Source organism: Rhamphochromis longiceps, linkage group LG22 (genome assembly GCF_057381845.1).
Source record: "Rhamphochromis longiceps isolate RC_006_pf linkage group LG22, R_longiceps_female_GT1.1, whole genome shotgun sequence".
In the NCBI taxonomy this organism is placed as follows: domain Eukaryota; kingdom Metazoa; phylum Chordata; class Actinopteri; order Cichliformes; family Cichlidae; genus Rhamphochromis; species Rhamphochromis longiceps.
Window position 1 is genome coordinate 16572587 of NC_140577.1, and position 20472 is coordinate 16593058.

Below are 20472 nucleotides of genomic sequence, written 5' to 3' on the forward strand. Positions count from 1 at the left end.
GTATGACGCGCACAGAGTAGAAAACCTACAACTCCTTCCACATGCTGTTAGGAAGCTTGAGTCGGTGTTCCAGGATATAGAAGAATTAGGCTAACGGCCCAGAATTCAGAAGAGGCTTCACCTGCTCATGTAGCTGGTGCTGCTGGAATTTATGTAATATTATGTGCTGTTTCTTCTTCTCTGCTTTTTCATGGTTGTTTGAGGGTCATTGGCACATGCCTTGTAGGAGTACCGGTCCTTTTTTTTGGCATGTTAATGTGGACTGAAGTAGATGCAGAAACGAGGTAAATTGCCCTCCATCCACGAGAAGCAACATTTTTATTTAGCGGGCTTAATGGAGATGCACACAGACACACATACAGGCTCTTCAAAGCTCTGTGACATTTATTTCTTTCAGTCAAATTAAGCTGTGTGTGTGTGTGTGTGTGTGTGTGTGTGTGTGTGTGTGTGTGTGCGTGTGTGTGTGTGTGTTAGTGTTAAAAGCTCCCACCCTCATTCCATCTCTCTCCCTCTCTGTCTCACTCTCCGTGCTCCACTTTTACCAGCCTGATAGCATTTAATGCTCGACAGGGCTGAATAGCTCTGGCAGTCTGTCACTTACGTGCGCTCAGATTCAGACGGTGCGTGCGTGCGTGAATGTGGAAATGCAGACAGCTGATATGATTGACAGCGGGGAGACGCAGGAGGTTGGCGCGCGTCTCATACCGAGCCCGGCTCAGCACGAGCGGCCGTCGTGACCAGACGGAAGGCATTTTGTTCTCGTGGAGAAACGTTGATCTGCTGAATGTCGACAAAGTGACGTTCAACAGCATTTCTGCCCACGGGAAGATCTCGATTTTTAAAGTCTTCACGTTATCACAGGAGGCATCTTGTAGTCTTTGTGCATTTGTTTCCTCTCTCTTCTTCTGCAGATGGAAATACTCTGAAAGTGCTAGGGCTATCCCAGCATGACTAGTTTAAAGGGAAGAGGGAAGGCCCCTTTGGCTGTACAGATGTGCGTGTGTGTGCACACAGACACACATTCCATTGCAGTGAGCTTGTGGTATAATGAGGCGATTATATAGGGCCCCTTGTCCCAGGCAACCCCCGAAACCTTGTTCCGTTCGGCTATTCTCTGAGGTCCAAGCTGAGCTAAGCATCCGGTGTACTTGAAGCTGTAAGGGAAGTGGGGACCAGGATGTAGTTAGGATCGGAATGTAAATTTTCAACGCAAACACATGCTTCATGCTTAAGGAAGCTGGCCTGGTTTTAGTTGATCTTGCTGATGTAGGATGAGGACAAGTGGGATTTTTAGGGAACAGCTGCCACTGTTTACACTCGACGTTGGAAATAAGCTTCAGAAAGGCAAAATAAGTTTTCTAGTTTTTCTTTATTTTCTTTTTAAGTGAATCACTGCACTGCTTAGATACTGCATATGTATCCGTCACTCACAAGGAGTCCCAGCAGTGCTCAGTCGGACATAATTTGAACCTTTTGCAGCCTCATCAGTACTCCCATTGCCACTCTGTCGCTGGTTTTTGTCTTTTTAATGGGTTAAATGTTTCAGATCCAGAAACGCTTGGTCATGAATGCGAGAGAGGCCCCAGTCATGTATTTGGGAATTAAATAATTGTTATCAACGTCATCTGCACTGCTTGTGAACCCTCAGCAGTCGAGTCCTTGCAGTCATCTGGGGACCATGTGTTAGTGGTAAGAAAGCTCAACATGTGCAGAAAGGAAAAGAGATGGGTAGTAGTGGTGTAGGGACCGTCCCCGACTACTAGAAAACAAAATCCCAGGCTCTGCTAAAATAGCATTTCTCCTCCATCTATCTGTCCTGCTATTGCTCCGTCCGTGCTCCAACAGGAAATGTGTTAGAATAACAGATTTTTTTGGGCCAGTTTTGCAGAGTGGATCGCAGCTTGCGCATGGCCCACATTCCTCTGCTGTGACATCCGCACAGTCGGCAGCAGCACAAAGCTATTTATAGAACCGCTAGCTTGTACACACGCACGCACACCCACACTTGCACAGAAATGTATGCACACGCAAGTGTGCGGATTTATACGTGCGGTAGACTGAAATGCTAACGAGTTGTGTTCATTCAGTAGTGGTGTCGCTTACATGTAGCTCTCTTGTGTTTTTAGTTATTCATGAGTTGTATATCATCTTGATGATAAAAAGAGAAAGCACGTATTGGGTTTAATCATCTCTTCTGTAGCAGCACCAGGGATAAACAGTGAGTCTCTGTGTTAAAGGCAGCTTCTGTGTGTGCGTATTTTGCTTCATGTTGTAATAAGTAATTTCTCTCTCTCTCTCACACACACACACACACACACACACACACACTTCTAAAAAAAGTACTTAACAAAACACTGGCAAAGTACAGCTTTGAGTTTTTGGCACTGGGGTATTTTTATACTGGTAATGAAATCAGACTGGGCTGGTGTTCAACATGCTTTTGTTGTGCGAAATGAATCCATTGTTTGCGTGTGATATTTTAATATGGGAGTTAAATATGGTCTCTGAGGAGATCTGTATTGTCACCGTTTATTCCCACTGAATGCTCAAGTAAAAAAATTTTTTTTTTCTTTCAACTTTTTGAGTGGATGCCCAGAAGATTCAGAACCCCATCCTCCTCTCCAACTCTCTGCCCCTACCCTGGTGTCTTACACCACATTTAGAACATGTGTTCAGTCTCCATTCTGGGTTATTGGATTTGCCTGCTTTGCAGAGAGGAGCATTTGAACGGGGGCTGGACTTATGAAGTGGAACCGGCGCCACTTTTTATCCAGCTAATGAGCTGGTGCTGATGCAGCGATGGATGTAATCCTGCGCAGACTCTTGAGGGCTTATGCCTGGCACAGTGCAAGACTGCTTTTAAACATTTGCGCAGTTCTGTTTATACACCTGTGTTGACCGGGATTATTCGGTTGTTGGCAAAACTCTAGTTTTGCCTGGCTACTGCTGCCCACCTTTAAGATGGGCTCCAGTTATACTTTGAACCGTTTAAGCCAGCTCCAGGATAATGTCAGGAAATGGAGCAGAAAAAGTATTTTAAGAAGCCCAGTGGTTAAGCTGTTTTTTCTTTCCTTTTAGAGCTGTACTTCATACTTAAATTGAGAGCAACATCACAGGACATAAGAGATGTAATGATCTTATATGACACACTTTTTCATGCGCATTATCCCTATGGATGCTTTAAACCTATCCGCCTGCATTTATGTGTATCTGTGTGTGTTTTGTAGGATGGCTTACCTGTGTATTACAAAAGAGTTGGGGGTGGGGTTGCTCGGTGACAGTAAGCGCACAATTATCCTGAGGCATCACTTGGTTATACATACGCACTGTGTGCACCGAAAAGGTCCCCGCGCTCATTAGTGGAATTCCACTAGCCTGGTGGGAGCTAGTTGTAGGGTAGATGTGTGTGTCAGTGCCAGGTAGCTCTGTGTAAAAGCGGTCTCTGAAGAGTTCTGGCAATGCCTCACAAGCGCAGGCGCACACATACGTGCACACGCACGGTGTGCTGTGTTTGTCAGGGAAAGTGAGGTGCAGCTCGTTTTGGTTGTTTGAGTAGATGTTTCTCTTCTTGTCTCATGCTAAGCTTGTCCTCTGGTAACACGATGTATATGGTTATGGAGGGTTTCTGTAATGCTGACCAACATTTTGTCAAACACGCACACATGCAGGCAGGTTCTTGTGGTCAGAAGGCCCATTTTTGTCTTGGGTCAGAAAATGGCTGTGGAAACGTGTTTAATTGATCTCGTGCAGCTATGAGCAAGTATTGGGAAGTTTTAGGTTAGAGCAGTTGCAGCGGAGCACAGCTTTAACCGTCACTTTTTTTCTTTTCGTTTCTCCCCTCGGTAAAAAGTCGGTCAGCATTTCTTCCCTGCATTTTTTTTTTTCCCCAGTCTCGCATGTGTACACAGTGCAGGAAATATCTGTGGCAATCTGCCAACTACTGTGAGGAAACCACAGCGAAACAGAGGAAAAGAAATACAGATGAACTTTAAGGTCATTTTTTTTTCTCCCAATGCAGCTGTGTCTGGTGTTTTTGTGTGTGTGTCGAGCCATAGAATCTGTATATGATAGCATTTGTAACCCTGAGATATAGTGTGTGTGTGTGTGTGTGTGTGTGTGTGTGTACATTTGGCCTTCTGCCACACCATGGAGGGAAAGAGTGCTAGTGAGCTGTCTAGGTAATTGGTGCTTACCTGGCAGGCTTTTGCACACATGCACACACAGACACACTCGCATGCACACACAGTGAATGGATTAGATGACATTAACTACAGGAGAAAATGGCATAATTGAATACTTCCCACTATCTGTCTCTCTAGTGTGTGTGTGTGTGTGTGTGTGTGTGCGCGCGACAGTGTAATGAGTGACTGCACGTTACGCCCCCAAAAAATACCCGATCACCCTCTGTCAGAGGCTGCGAAGCATCAGTGCACTGGGAGGTCTGCTTGCATGTGTGTGTGCACATGCAAGCGTGTGTGTGTGTGTGTGTGGTGTGTGTGTGTGCGCACATGCGAGCGTGTGTGTGTGTGCACGTGCGAGTGTGTGTCTTGTATAAAGGCAGACATGGCTGTCACCCACCAGCTCCATCATGTGCAGACACTCAGGTTTTAATATTTGCCCACCTTTCCCCTCACCAGCTCTTGAGGCCTTTCCCCGAAGGGTCCCCGGGCAGACCTCAGAAATCAAAACAAAGGCAGGAGCTTATTTTTATCCACCGAAGAGACGGAAACAACAAAGAGAATCTTCAGTTTTGTCAGTGTTACAGTCGTATCAACAGAAAACACTCAAGATATCTCTGCGACCTTTTAATAAGATTTAAATTAGACACCATATCGCTGAAGTTGGCATCTGGCCTGTAATCCAAAATTTGTACTGTGCTGGCTTATTTCTTTTTCCTTTTTAAATAAAGTTGTGTAAAGGCAACCCACCACTTTCACACTATTTTCTGCTCCTTCCTATCATATCTCAGTTGCATGTTTGATTGTGTGTAGAGAACATTTCCGACCCCAGGAGTCGGAAACAACGGGCTTATTCACTCGCCTGTGGGAGAATCCATACCAGTAGGATAAGATTACATCGCTCTCTATCTTCCACGCACACAGAAGTACAGTTTGTGTTCCCACAGCTCGTCATCTTTACTCCCCTGCTTCTGTTTTTTCTTTCCTTTTTTGGACTTTTTATTTATTTATCTTTTAGAATTTGTTTTAATACTATCGTTGTTATCTTGCAGCAGTAAAACAGTTTGATATGAGTGTTATTATAATTTTTTTTTTCTCGATGTGGAATTTTAAATATTTATTTTTAAAATAATGCACCCAGCCAACATTGATGCCACTGCAGTGTCCGCCAGCCACTTAGCAGGGCCAGCTCCAGTGGTCTGAGTCAACTGGATGAACAAACAGTGTGCTCCCACACAAGTCTGCCTCTTTACATTTGACTCAGACAGAAGGAAATGTGCTTGCTGAGATGGGTCGACAGGACTAGAAATGTGCTTTTAATTCAGATAATTAGCATACATTACGGTTTTTTTTGGTTACATAAAAGCAGCAAATGTTTTCTTTTCTGATACTTAACAGCTGAAAACCACTCGCCCCATGACTCGAGTAGAGAAAAGCTATTTCCAGCTTCCATTATTTATTAATACCTCTTTGTTGTTGCGCATGTCCTAATCTCATTTCCTTTAGTCATTAGCGTTGTTCGACATCAAACACAGCTGTCAGAGCAATGAGTGTAAGCAGCAAGGGAGGAAAGAAGTATGGTGATTGCTGTTGGACACTCACTAAAGACCCTTTTAAGAATGCTCTTTGCGCTGGAATATTTTTTTCCAATAAGCCGTTAAAACTCTCAGTGCCAGCAATGAGTGTTTCCAATAACTTTCCCTCCATGTGCTGCAAATTCAACCATCTTGTGTTTGTTGCCCAGACCGAGTTGAATGGGTCATGTCTCGGAGAAGGATGTGTTGTGCGTGTGCGTGTGTGTGTGTGTGCATGTGTGACTCCTGGTGACCTCTTTTGACAATAACAACTTTTGTCTCGTTCTCACTGGGAGAGATTAGCAACGCATAAACTCGCAGTCCCATGATGCCTTTTTCATTTGCTTCCTACCTATTCATCGCTTTAATGCTCTCCGATCACGGCGTTGTGGGGAAAATGCGACCCCTTAATGTATTGTTATGCAAATGTGTTGCCCCGTGTGTAAGCTAATGCTATGTTATGCTAATGTCACTATGTAGTGAGAGATGTTGGGGAAGGATGCAATAAGAACAATATGGAAGGGAGTCCCCATTGTACTCGGATCTTTTTATTTGTTTTTTCCCCTCTCTTTACTAAATCTATCATAACTCACACATTAGCACAGCCGTCACCCAAAACTCGGATTATTTATCTGATGTTCTTCTTGATTTAGCTATATTTAGTTTGTATTGTAAGCTAACAGCTTTAACTGTTTCTCCACTCTGTTAGGTCATTGTTACATTGCTAACGCCATATTTTTAGCTAAATAATTTAAAAGTTTCATAATTTTATCTAATATTATTACAAATATCCACTGTGTCTTGCTAATACATTCGTTTGTTTATCCACAGTGTTAGCTAAAAATTTCAACTTTTACAAGTACTTTAATCAAACTAGCCGTTTTGTTCTGTTTTGACCATCTGTTTAAAAAAATTGCATTCCTTATTTCTGCGTTAACTATTCATAAAATAATTTAAAATTAGTTTTCAGTTTTCATTGTCTAATTGTAATAGCTTGTTCATAGTTTAGCTAAAAAAACAACTTTTTTTCCCCCCTTAAGTAATTCCTTAATTCTTGGTCATTTTTGGAGTTTTTATGCTACACTGAATGTGCTGAGTAATTATGTGGTTATCTCCTCATAAAAATGTGAAAATGTACAGACTTTGTTGACGTTAGTTTTAGCTTTCTTTTGTTTTGAGACAAATCTAAGCCTGGCTGCCCTGTGAGCATTTCCTGACCTTGACATAACGCCACACTACTTTGGAAGTTCTGTTGCCCTGCAAAAAGAAACAAAGGAAATGGCCCGCCATAAACAGCTGTCCAACTTACAAATACTGTCTTTTATTATGTGCTTTTCATGTTCTTGTCTGCCAAGTTTTTTTTTTTTTCTTTCCAAAACATGATGTGAACAGAAACAGAGTTAATGGTTAGAGAAAATGGGGAAATGCACATTGCTTGTGGTTTTTCTCTGCGATGAGGGCTTATACTAATCCATTTTCACCCTCTTGATATCTTCACAGGATGACAGTGATGGGATCCCGTGGTCGGAGGAGCGGGTTATGCGAAAGGTGCTTTACCTCTCCCTAAAGGAGTTTAGGACTGCACAAAAACGGCAGCTGGATGGGGATGGAACCACAAACTCTAATGGTGGGTTTAAGTCCACCTCCTTAATGCTCTAAGGAGAGCATTAAGGAGGTAAATGCAATACTGCATAGCTCATCTTTGCACTAACATTTTCTTTTGTTACTGTCTCTGGGTTGGGTGCTACAAAAGAGCAGATTGAGTAGATGTGTAGGTGTATACTGTACAGCAGTAATACTTTGCTGAATTAATCAGTGTTAAAGTGTGAAATAAGGTAAACTGGCCTATTTGTTCACATCAGCAGCATTCAGTAAGTGATTATACATATGCAAGTTTGCTGTATACTACAGATTAACCCTTAAGCACACAGGACTGGCTGTTTTGTTAATGGAATTGAGAACTCTTGGAGAACTGATTATCTTTCTCTGTAGGTTAAAACCTTTTGCAGGGACTTGTTGTGTTTCTACTGCGGGGACAAGGGTCTAAATAAAGGTCCAGAGAAATGACTTAGATCCTCAAAATAACCCATCTGAAAATTCAAGGACTTGGGTTTGCTGAAACTGCTCCGCTCCAGTCCATTAGGTGGTAGTCATGCAAAAACGGTGGTAATAGGATAGAAAGTGAGGCACAGGTGACACTTCTACACCACCTCCAAAGATCCCCAAACCTTTAAAAGGTACGAGTGCGAGAGCAGGGATGTTTTTAGTAGAAACACACAAAGTTCCTCCAAGGGTCCTACTCAAGGATAATGGTTCCTCTAGTGGAAAAGTCCCGTTTGTGCTCTTTATGTAGCTGATGACTTTGCAAAGAGAGAAAAACAAATGAAACCAATTAGTGTGCTGTTAACAGCTTGCCACAGTAAAAAGAAACTGTGCAGAAGGTGTGCGAAGCTGAAAACTGTCACGCTGTTGTGACAGAATCAGAGGCAAAGAATGGCTGCAGTCATGTTTTGAGGGGGGGAAATGTCACAGTTGCTAGTTTTTTTTTTTTTTTTTTTGTTGTTTTTTTTTCATTTTCATTCATTATCCTTTTTGTTTCTGGTCACTGGGCCGTCTTTCGGGCCAGTGTCACATCCTCAAAGCTGAAAGCATTTCCCTCTTGTTTATAAAAAAGTTGTTTGTGCATCAAACACAAGGACACAGATGAGGTCTCCAGCAGTGCCACACACAACAAAACACGTGTATAGGTGTTGTTAATTCCACCTCCACTCAATAGCTTTACACATTTACACCCATCCTGGGGTCAGGGCTCATTAAAACACGAGCCTATCAGAAGCCTTAACTTGAGTTAATACCCGAAATTACTTACTAAAGACATAAATCCAATCCCATGGTCAAAGCCTGCTCCAGAAACAGTTGAGGGAATTTGTGTGTGTTTTTTTTTTTTTTTTTAAAAAAGAGAGGCTGAAACGACATGAGAAGAGTGAGTGCACAGGGGGGATGAACAGCTTGTTTTGAACCAAGCTGCCACCATGTCTTTGTTTGACACTGGTGTTCCTACACACACATACACTCACACACACACACACAAAAGCCCTTAGCCAGCCAACAGCGGTGATTTGAACTTCACACGTGCCTCAGAAGCTATTCTCAGTTGACATTAACACAACCCAGACGTGGAAAGAAAGAAACCAGGAGGGAAAAAAGAGCCTCTGAAAGTTCACGCCCAGTCTTCCAGCTCGGCAGAAAGAGAGACGGGCATAAACGGGGAGGTGGGAACCTCTTTTGAAATGTAGCTTATTCCTTTTCCTCGTTTCTTATTTTTGCCATTTTTTCTTTATTAAACACAAAGATTAAAAAAAAATAAAATAAAAATCCTTTAGTGTTTCTGTCCATAGTGGTTCTGAGTGCCACCCCCTCCCTCCCCTCCTTATGTGCCAGTACATCTCCGTGCGTCTGTCTGGCATCTCATAGCTGCCACTCCAGAGCTCCTCAGGGCCTTTTAAGCCGCCGCGGGTAGCTGACCTTATCGCCTGAATAAAAATGACTCATTAGAAAGCGTTGGCAGCCTGTCGCACCGGGGGTAACGACAGCAGCCCGCACTGACACAAAAGGGAGTCGGGCTGAATAGACGGGACCTGCTGTTTTAGAGCACCGTGGGTTAGCGAGGATTTGGAGGCAGTGCGAGCGGCACAGTTTCCTCTCTCGCACAGACATTGTGGTGAAACTGTCAGCCATTTTGGAGGATCACACTCAGCATGCACTACATCCTGAATGGGCAGCCCCTGCTGTTTTAGAGGACTGCGGGTTAGAGAGACTGGGCATATTTTGGGGCCAGACATGTGCCGCACTTTTCAGCCTCATGCAGGCGTCGTCGTCTGTGTGGAAGTATCAGCCATTTTGGATAGGACATTGATGAAATGATGCAAGGCAGGAAATTCCTTGCTTATTTGCTTAATTGACAAAAAAATTTAAAGAGCGAAATTTGTAAAACTGATTATTTAAACTGAAAATGACAAACAGTCCATTTTCTTGGACTGGCATTTTCTTTTTAATCCCAATGACAGAACGCTGAAAAAATCAAGCTTTTCAGAGTGTTTTTGTCAATGGACGATTGAATTCATGTTATTTCAGATCTGATTGAAAGCGTGGCATCTGGTCGTCATCAAACCAAGCTTCTAAAGCAGCTTTTTGCCCCTACTTTGGGCATCTCTCCATCCCCTCTCCCTTTCCTCTCTCCTCCCTCCTCCGTCACTGTGTGGCAGCAGCAGCTATCTATTTTAGAGGGAGGTGTGGCGGCCTGTCAATCAGCCGCACGTGCCGGTCTATCTCCCGCCCACCCCAGCCTTCTCCCTGTCCATAACCAGTAATCATGCCATCTCCCCAGCCACTTTACCTTTTGCTAGCTGGCAGCCGTCCGTCTGTGTCCATCACACTTCCTGCCTCTCGTGCCTCCTTCCCTGCATTATTTATCAAATAGCATTATGCCCTTCTGCATCCCAGCTTCTGCTCATTAATCCACGCATCGCAGCCACATTCTTTCTCTTTTTTCCTTCCTACTTTTCCCTATCTCCCTCCATCCATTTGTCCTTCCGTTTGTCCCCCCCACCCCCCTCCTCCAACGCAGGGTTTCCATTACACATCAATAGGACTCTGGTTACTGCCTTCTCCGCGAGCTCCTGTCTCCTCTCTCCCGCCTGCTGCTCAATCTCCTCGATTATGTATCTCCACGCCCACAGTCCCCCTTTTTTCTCCCACAGCTCCTTTCATCTGTCTCCGTCTTTCTCGCCATCTACCTCCCGTTTCCATTTTGTCCTTCCTGTACTCTGCCCCTTCTGTCCCAAGTATCTACGCTACCTGTCACCCTAACCCTCTCACCCTTTTCCCCTTCCCCGCCCCGTTCTTCCGCCATTTGCCACCCTTCAGTCTCCTCTTCTTCTGACTCGTCAAAGCTATCTCTCTGTAGCCACATCCCTACCTCGCTATCTCGCTTACACCCACCCTTTCCTTTCCTCTCTCTCCATTTCCCTGAGTGCTATTGATGGAGGAACTGGCTGCTGGCCAAATTCCAGGAGGCGCTGAAGAGAGGGCTCCCTGTTTGCCCATTTCTCCGACTGTCCCCCCTCTCTCTCGCTCTCTATTTTCTTTTTTCCCCCTTTCTCGTCTGGCTGCCAGTCTCACGACTTGTTGTTCCTACCCGTTTTAATGCACATCATGGCCTTTCCCTCAGCTCTCAGTTTGCTGTCTCTCTGCTGTCTGTCTGCATTTCCCGTGCTGCCACCCGCTTGCACGTCCAGAGTGGCAGCCCGTGGCAGCTTGAAGCACTGTGTGGGACCTCTATTCTCTCTCTGGTGATAAGATGCCGGACAGAGGACGACAGATGAAGGTATACCAGCACAGACAGGGAGGTGGTGATAAAAGAAAATCACGGTAGCTGGAAGAAGGCGAGTTTGGATTTCAAGTGAGGCTGAGAGATTGTGTCTACTCGGCCCTCTCGCGCTTTCCCACAACAGTTCGAGCCATGATAGTGTCCATTCTTTACCTTTGATGCTTCAGTTATAGCCTTGAACAGCACAAAAGCAGATGCCGTGTTACAGAAATGCACATAGTTGCGAGCTTTTTGTTCTGGTTTGTGGTCATAGCTGCACTATGAGGTCTAATTTTAGAAGGAAGAGCACTATATTTGGGGCTATTTCAAATCCCATTGCCAGGCAGTAAGTTTTGGTATGTGCTTCTACTCTCAAAAAAAGAGTCTGGGAATGGATAATACAAGGAGTTTTCCTGCAATAAAGCTGCCCATCTTTTTTGTTTTACTTTATCCCACACTTTAATTGTATACAGGCACGGAGGGCTACTTGAATAAATAGCATAATATGGAATTTTAGGAAGTCACCAGACAAATTACTCCCATACGTCTGCTAACCCATTTGTTTTTCTTTTCATAGCTGTATTTAAGGTCTTTATTGGATTCTCTGTCTGATACCATATCTTTGATTTTGCACATGCAGCTCTTGTTCATGTATTCTTTGTTGTAAGGACACATTCTGCCCCTGATTGTCTCCATCTTTTTTTTTTTTTTTTTTACTTTGTGTGATTTTTCCCATGGCATGAATGTAGTTATAGCTCTACTTAGTACTGCAGCTTGCGCTCTCTTCTCAGCCCCATCATTCGCTTCCTCCCATCCTCTCGAGACGTCGAGGTGAGCACCACGCGGCGGATCCGATGGGCTTAGTTAAGCATGCCTAAAATCTGATTAGACCCCACCTATTTCCCAATAGGACCAGCCATTGGAATGCCCCACTGGCCTGGTCCTCAGGAGCTCCAGGGGCTTGAGTTTAGGACCCTCCCCTCTTTCTGCCACGCTTGCCCATCCCCGGCCCTCTTTTCTTTTTTCTTTTTTTCTTTTTTTCCCCCAAGATGCTCCGTTCTGCCCCTCAGATGGGCACTCATGTGCAACCAGCATATGTTGAACAACTCTTTGGAGGAATGGGGTATGGCAGCGGCAAGGTAGGGGGAAAGCGATGGAAAGCTGGAGGGGCGGTGGGGCTGGTGAAATGTGCCTCTGCCTATTTGTTTGCGTTCTGTGGGGACATCACGCGTCAGTCATTTTCAGAGCACAATTAAAGTTAATGAGCTATTTCTGTGTTTGCTCTGGTGTGAGTTCCCCTGTCCAGAAGTTCTAATGAGTCTCTTGCCCATTTTCATATCGGTTTATATGACCCCCCCCCCCCTCAAAAATCTAATTACCATTTTTCATGCCAACATATTAAGCTCTGAAAGATGTTTTAATTTAATTGAATATTTAGAATATATTCCAATATTTGATTGAATGAACATGTTTTAACCCCCGTTTTATAAAATAGTACTTTTATGAAGGGGACTTCAAAGGAGTTGATTCATTAAAAGAGTACGAATGTAAGCCTTTCGTGCCAGCCAAGACATTGTGAGGCAGTGATTCACCCCAGGCCTATAGACTTAGAGGCTCTCCAGCACCAACATATAAAGCGTTGCCAGCAGTGCGATGGCCTTACTCATCGTGGCGGTCTTTGTTAACTTTATGAGCGCAAAGATACATCTGATGACTGTATCTCCGCAGTCAGGTGCTGACCTGCCTTGCGTGTGTGAGTAAACCCCAACAGCCCGGTTGTTTATGCAGTAATGAGAAAGTGTGTGTGTGTGTGTGTGTGTGTGTGTCTGTCTGTGTGTGTGTGTGTGTTCATTCAGCCCAGAGCACTTTTATAAATCTCAGTTAAATCATATGTTTGAAAACCTGCTTTTTTTTTAACCTGCTCTACAATCACTCAACTTCATTCTGTCTCCTCCGTTATCATTTGATCTCGCCACCCCGCTTCCCGTCCGATCGTTCTCAGATGACACGACGCCCGGGCTTGTTCGGCAGCAGTTGTCTTTGCTAGCAGGATATCATTCAAGTTGCCACTTATTCTAACCCGTGCTCCTCTGCGCTAATCGTAATAATTTGTTTTCCTTTTTGACACCCACTATTAGGAGTTTGTGAAGCAGGGTTTTCAGAAGCATCAGTCAAAAAGGAATTTGGCCGGGTGTCACGAGAAAACTACGAGTTACTCAGAGAAAAGAGAGAGGGTGATAGACCAGTGGGGAGGTGTTCTTTCAGTGAATAAAAGGGTTTATGATGGCTTATGAAGTTTCTTGTTAAACAAACCCCTGTGAGATGTGAGTGTTTAGTGAGTCACTGTTGCTCTTTTCAAAATGAATGTGAATAATTCAGCAGCCTGCCATACCAAAAGTCCAGCCAGGCAGAAATGCTTGTCAAAACAGGTCAAAAGAGGTAAAAAATCGGATGAATTATCCCCTGTGTCAAATGTTTGCAGTGTTGTTTTACTCACTGATATAAATCTTCAACTTTCCGCTCAGCAAAGTGACACTTGAGTTGGCAAGGGAAGTACATTTTTAAACGTGTTACTGCCCCTCTGTCTCCAGTCGATTGGTCTCCTTGGCAGCGCTGTCCTGTTTTGTAATGACCCCAAAAAGCTTTAAACTTGTCCAATTGCCTCCCTGATAAGCAAGCCCACTCACGCTCTGTTGTTAAATCGGGCAAGCCCCTGCGTACACCTTCCAACAACTACAGGAGCCGCGTACGCTGAAACCAAATCTTGTTGATATCTTTTTTTTTATTTGGTTGTCTGCCTCAATTACCGTTGACTTCGACTCCTACATTTGACCTAATTAGAATTCTCGGTGCCTGTTGTTGCTTTTGATTTAAGAATCTGTCTGGGGGGCTTATTTTGTTTTGTGCGAGTTGCTTGCTAAATATTTAATTAGGGCTCTGTCAATTGGGCTCAGGGAGAACGTCAAGCCCAGCAGTAGCCATTTCTGCGAATGGCTTTAGGTTGTTCATAAAAATTCTTTGTCAGAGGGCAAGCGTCACATATTGTAAGTCAAAGACAACAACAGCTGCTCGTAGGGAAATGTCAGTATGAAGGAGATTCAGTACCTTTCTATCCTAAGCTGGCCAGGGGGCAGATACTGGTGGCTCTATAGCAGTTCAGAGATTTCTATTTTTTTTTTTTTTTGTCTTTTTATGGTTTTATGATCTGTTCTTTATTAATCACGTTATATTTCGCATAGGATTTTTCTTTTTCCTGTATCATCTAAAAGTTTTCTTTCAGTTCAGATCTTTTGAATTTGGGGCAAAACTCAAACACCACCACGCAGTTCTACTTTCTCCAGCTTATGGCTATATAAGGTACCACCCCAAATTTCCCACTGGTTTCTCCCTATTGCCAGGGGCAACGGTTGACTCCAAACCACATGATCAGCCCAACCCAGTTGCTGCCTCAGTAGCAGATGTGTATGTGGATATGTGTGACACATTCAAATTCAAATTTTATTTGTCACGTACACAGTCATACACAGTACGATATGTAGTGAAACATTCCTTGTCTGTAATATGTTGCGTGATGACCCTGATGAAGGACCATCACGCAACATACAAGTCGGGCAAGCAGTAAAGTTGTTCTTTATACTACAAGTGTCATAGGGTTTAACTTCTTCGGATCCTCTTCAAAACTACCCCATGATGCTGCAAAAAGCTGTGGCATTATGAGGTGTGAAGGCCCGTATGTAAGTATATGCAAAAAAAAAAATAAAAAAATGTTGCAACAACCTCTACAGGTGAATACAGGTATGTCTGGCTCAGGTGTACTTGTGCATTTGAGATGTTTAACTAATTTGTGCTCTCTTTGTGTTCGTCACTCTTTCGCCATTTCTTTTTCTGTGCCCTACACTCTCAGATGAAGCAGAACTACCGTAATTAATGATGACATCAAAAAAGGATGTTTTAACACTGTCATATATAAACTTTTGTTTATTCCCCAGAGGCTCAAGATGTATCTAGATATTCAGCATTGATTCTCTGGTCTAATGTTTTATTGACAAAGAAGCGTTTTGTATGAATGGCGGCAGAAAGCTGGAAACGTATGCTGGCCAGGCTGTAACCATTTTCCTTTTTTTCCAGGTTCCCTCGCCAATGGGCAGCTCAACGGCTCGGGGTCAAAGGGCAGCCACAAAGAAGACGGGTCGTTGCGCCGTCAGGGCCTGAAAGGAAGCAGCGAGTACTGCGAGGACAGTCCTGCAAAAAAGAGGTGTGTGTGTGTGAGATGTTTCTGTGTCGCTGAGTTATAAGGAAGTTTGCAGAATGTTTGGGTGTTAAATGCATGCAGAAAGAATACTGTGAGAAGTTGAGAGCATGCTGTGCACACTTGGTATAAATTGTAAGTGCAGCAGAACTGCGCTGACTTTTCTGAGCTCGGAGGTTTCATAGGTTGCCACATGACACCAGCTGCTTTTGGGTTCTCTTCATTGTTTTTGAGACACATGCCTCGTCTTCCCCTTTCTCTCATCTGCTCTTTCTTTCCATAATTTATTCAATCTGTCTCCCCATGCCACCCCCCCCCCCCCCCCCCCCTCGTAATACCCCCGTTACAACATCCCCGGTAAAAATCAGATTTATGAACTTGCTGCACATACACACTTTGTCATGTTTTTTTTTTTTTTTTTTTTCTCCCCTCTGACTTGACTTCTCCCCTCTTCTCTCCCAAATGTTTGTGGTGAAATGTGGAGCAAGTTGCCTCTGAGTTCTGCGACAGTTGCGTAAATAGTATGAGCCTTTAAATAGCGCTTAGGTCTCTTAATGAGCCCCCTCCCCCCCCCCTTTAAATCTCCTAATGCAAACACAGTTTCAGTCACTTATAATTAGCCACTTGAAACAATGTTCCCATGCATTTCCGAATGAATCGGTTAAAAATTGGAATTGAGCACAAAAAAGCTGTTAATTTCCATCCAGCATTATTTTTTTATGAAGGCGTTTATGTAATGCGTGAATTATTGAAAATGATTAAGTCTGTGAAACAACAGTCATTTTCAGAGAGATGTTCTTGAGCGGGGGTTGGGGGGGGGGGGGGGGGGGTGAGATATAATGATGTTTAAATGCGATGCTTTTAATGTGTTCAGCATGAAAAGGGGAAAAAAAAGGCTTGAAATCTTCAGCTGAAATAAGATTACAATGAAGTAAACGATACAGAGTTTTAAGCAGATTTCACATTATCTGTTATGTGTGTACCTCAGCAACGCATCCACACAGAGATAACATCATGCATTCCTCCTTACATTTCTGTGTCCAAAAGCAGCAGCCATAAACCTTTTTTTTTTTTTTTTTTTTTTTTCTTTTTAAATTTATACTTTCATTCTCAAGCTGACAGCCACTGTCGGTAGCAGGTGTGAATGTGAGTAAGAGCACATGCCTCCTCCTGTTGTGCAAGCGTGTGTGTGTGTGTGTGGTTTTGTTCTGCCTCTGGTCTCTCACACGCATTGACACGACATCCAAGCGTCAGTGTAAAGCTGGAGGCGGAGTCTGGGGGCCGGACAGCAGCAGATGTCCTTCTGTAATGAGCAGCCCATACAGGCTCCATTCACCACGCATCAAGCACCTGCCCAAGTCCTCCTAGCTGTCATTCGATACTGTAACCTCAAAATCTCACTTTGGTTATTACGAGCTTTCATCTACCTTGATTTGAAGCAGGTGGCCCCTGGGCCAACTTATACAAGATAAAAGTATAAAAGAAAGAAGGGAATGTTCCCCCCCTTTTCTTTCTCACTTCATCAGTTCAGTGATTCTTTTTGTTTGGACATTTTACCAGAAATGAGGCTTGGCTGGGAACTGAGTAGCGTTTGGAGACGATCCAGATCTATTATTGGGTATATGTTTTTGGAAGGTTTTGCAAGATAGGGAAAATGTTTCTTTTGGAAATATGAAAAAAATTGAGACTCGGTTTTGATATCCTCAAGAAAAGATCATCCTAATGTGGATCCATATATTCTTCTGGATCCAAGGACTGCATACACGTTCACAGGCTCTGAAGGGAGTTTTCAGCCTCGGTGAAGTTCTGCGGTTTCTGACTGCTTGTACAGTCGATCTTAAAGTCAGACACAGCAACTTTGTTTATTTGTACAGTCACAATTGCAGTGTGGGCTGCCTGACCAGGCAATAACCAAAGGATCATGTGGCTTAAATAGATGGTAAAGCATAAATGCTCATCTCTGTAAGGAAGAAAAGCGCTGAAGGAGTAAATTATAATAAAGATGAGCTCACATTTTCATTTTCTCTTGCTCTGGTGGCCTCTAGTGCTCTGTGTTGAGTGGAGTTCAGTTAGAGGCCAGCCTGCTCTGTGGTTTTCATTAGTTCACCACACACACATACTCACAGTGGGGCTGAATGAAGAAAGACTCTCTATCTGATGCTAATGAAACACAAGCCTAGCCAGTACTTGGCAATGCCTAATGCCCTCTTAAAAAGCTTATTTTGTGTGTGCACTTTATGCTTGAAGGATGACTCCGGTGCCCTGGCAGTGGGCGCCCCTGCACTGTTCCTAAACGGGCCTAACTGTGACGATGCCAGGAGCTTTTTACACCTGGCACTGGCCAAAACAGAAGGGAGGAGCGATGGCGTAGCGCCTTCCAATTCTGCGTGAAGGAAAAGTTTGTGGATCGAGGATGAAGGGATCGAGTGTAGACGAAGAGAGGCTGGGTGGAGCCGCGAAGAGAGAGCGATAGGAAGAGGGGCAGAGACAGAAGAACAGGTGCGAGTAATTTTTGGCAGGAAGCGGCGCTCTTTAGAAGTCTTTGAGATCAGCTCTGTGTTTGCCTTCCCATGCTCCTGAGATTGGTGGGTAGACTGGCAGGACATCCCGTCAAACATGCCAGCTTATTGTAGCCCTGTCTTACAAGCTTGACCATATTCTCCAAATGGGGCTCCCTTGCCAAGTTTGAGTCGAGGCGCGCACACACTCTCTTAGATTCACGACCCTATGCAGTCTCTTTAATGCCACGGTTTACTGACCTAGTTGTTTTCCTGCTCTTCTGTTCCTCTCCCATATTTGACTTAGGTTGATTAATAAAACGGCCTGACGTGTGTTTACCTGTCAATAACAAAGAGGTTGTAGTTTCATATTAAGATTGTGTGTGTGTTTGTTTTACAGGAGCGTCCCCTCAAATAATTACCACAGTTAGTCATCATCCGATGAATCTGGTTCAGTCCTAAGTGAAATGAGTAAATCATTCACAAGTCTTCTGTTTGAATTTTGTGCTGCCGCTCTCATGGTTCAGTCAAAACCGGATTCCAGTGTGGTTTACTTTTAAATGACGTGAAGATTTTTGGTTTTGTATACAGAGGCGCGTGTGGGTAGGAAATCCATTGCTGAATTTTGATAAACATTAACCTGGTTTCATTTGGGCAAGCTGTAAATGTTTAAAACTTTCCAGCATATTTGATCACATCATTCAAGATTTATTGAAGCCGGTTTACTTTGTTTAATCTGACTTTTAGCAAGTAGTTCAGCTGTGTGTGAAAGCAAATGCAAACTTTTGAGGCAAAAGTTCGGGCACTGTGTGTTTGTGGGCAGAAGTATCTATGTTAGACCAACATCTAAGCTTAATTTTAGTGTTCTCTCACTCTTTTTTTTTTTTTTTTTTCTCCTCCTTCCTTTTTCTTTTTTCGCCCTTCTTTTTTACTGAACCCCACTTTTGGCTCTCTTTGAATCTGTTCTCTCTGTTGTCTCAGCCAAGACACACACTCAGCTGCTGCTGCTTGTTTTGTTTCGACTTAATGAATGCCAAGTGTGTACACACGGAGAGACACACACACACTTGTCTTGTCTAGCATAACCAATGCCTCTTGTCAGTAACGCATAATCACCGTTTCCATTTATGAGGGATTACATGCATGTGCGCACAGGCCTGCACACATGTGCACACTAATACGCACGCACACAGTGAGTGCGTTTTAATAGAGGGCCATAATGTGCTTATTAATTTGCTTTAGATGGTATCGTGTAGCGACCTATATGCACCGCAGCACCTAGCTGTTCCACCAGCGCCTAATGGATGAATAACAATGTTCACGCTGTATTTTGCAAAAATACAGCAGATTCAGATATAGTTACAGCACGTGAGGCCACGCTGGACAGTCGTTCCGTTGCAGTTTAAATGATCTCTTCTGGTTTTTCTGTCAGTGACTCACCAAAATCTCCTCTAAACTCTCCTCTCGTTGTCGCTGCTTTGCTGCGGCTTTATGAAAGCCTTCCTTGCCACTGAAATAAATGGCAGGGTGAAGGAGTATTAACCATCCGCCACAGTGCATAATGTCACTCAGTACACAAACTGGCTCCCGTAATCACTGTCAAATGCTAGTGTAATTGTAGCACAGATTGAGCATGTGAAAACTGGTTTGCGTGGCGCTCCTTATGGCATCATACAACAAAGTCTAAACGCTTCTTGGGATTTACTGTTACGCAGTCGTAAAGTACTAATTTGATCTTTTGTAAGCCAAAATGTTGAGATGTGTCAGACTGTTGTAGTGAGCATAAGTACCTTTTTTCTGTCATTATATTCAAATCAATGTATGATTTGATAAGAATATCTAAATTTAGATAACACTTTCAGGAGGGGGAAAAAAGCATGACCTCGTATGCAAGCCATCCCTTTTGTTGTAATATTAATACCAGAGCTCAGTTGAAAGGTGTGCATGAAAAGGCGAGGAGGGGAAAAGTTTCAGTGTGTTGACAGAGATGATCTGCAGCAGAGAGCGGTGAACCATTGACTGGGTCGGTTTTTCATCTCAACCTGGGAATCTTCTGCAAATTGGAAACACAAGTGGGAGATGGATCATTTAGGAGCAATCAATGTGTGTGCGTGTACTGTAAGGTTATTTGTTTTTGTTCTGGTAGTTACATGACAGAACACAGTACTTCTGCTCTTCATGTAGCAGAAAATGCATGCACTCAAATGTTTGTTTTATGGTTGATCTCCCTAGTCTTTATTTTATTACTCTATCGATGTTCCTACCTACTTATCAATCATTGGCAGTAACTTAAGGTCACTGAAGGTCTACATATTGCATGCCATATTGAATTTGGGTAACTGGACTAACGCCGTGCCTGCACACCACTCCCATGAGAAATTTAAGGTGGACTAGGTCAGAAGTCAAATGGTTTGAATTGAGCAGTGTGTCTTGTTAAGGGTTAAAAAGGCCTAGAGACTGGTTAGCAACCATCCTGCAACCACCAGTTGCAAGAATGAAATATATATTCCTACAATATGTCACGGAGGTTGTAACCAAATTCACCCAGCAACTACTAGCAAAGATGCATACAGCACTGTCCCTAAAACCACTCGAGGTTAGAGGC

The 20472-nt window shown here is 43.6% G+C and overlaps 1 protein-coding gene across 2 annotated transcripts in view; it reads left to right on the forward strand.

Moving 5' to 3' along the window:
* jarid2b (jumonji and AT-rich interaction domain containing 2b) overlaps positions 1-20472 on the forward strand; it is a 105774-nt gene that overhangs the window by 41539 nt on the left and 43763 nt on the right. For both annotated transcript variants that reach the window (XM_085396393.1, XM_085396394.1), the window contains exons 2-3: positions 7253-7379; positions 15249-15375. In XM_085396393.1, coding sequence (XP_085252519.1) covers positions 7253-7379; positions 15249-15375 — 254 coding nt within the window. The remainder of the gene's footprint in view (positions 1-7252; positions 7380-15248; positions 15376-20472) is intronic.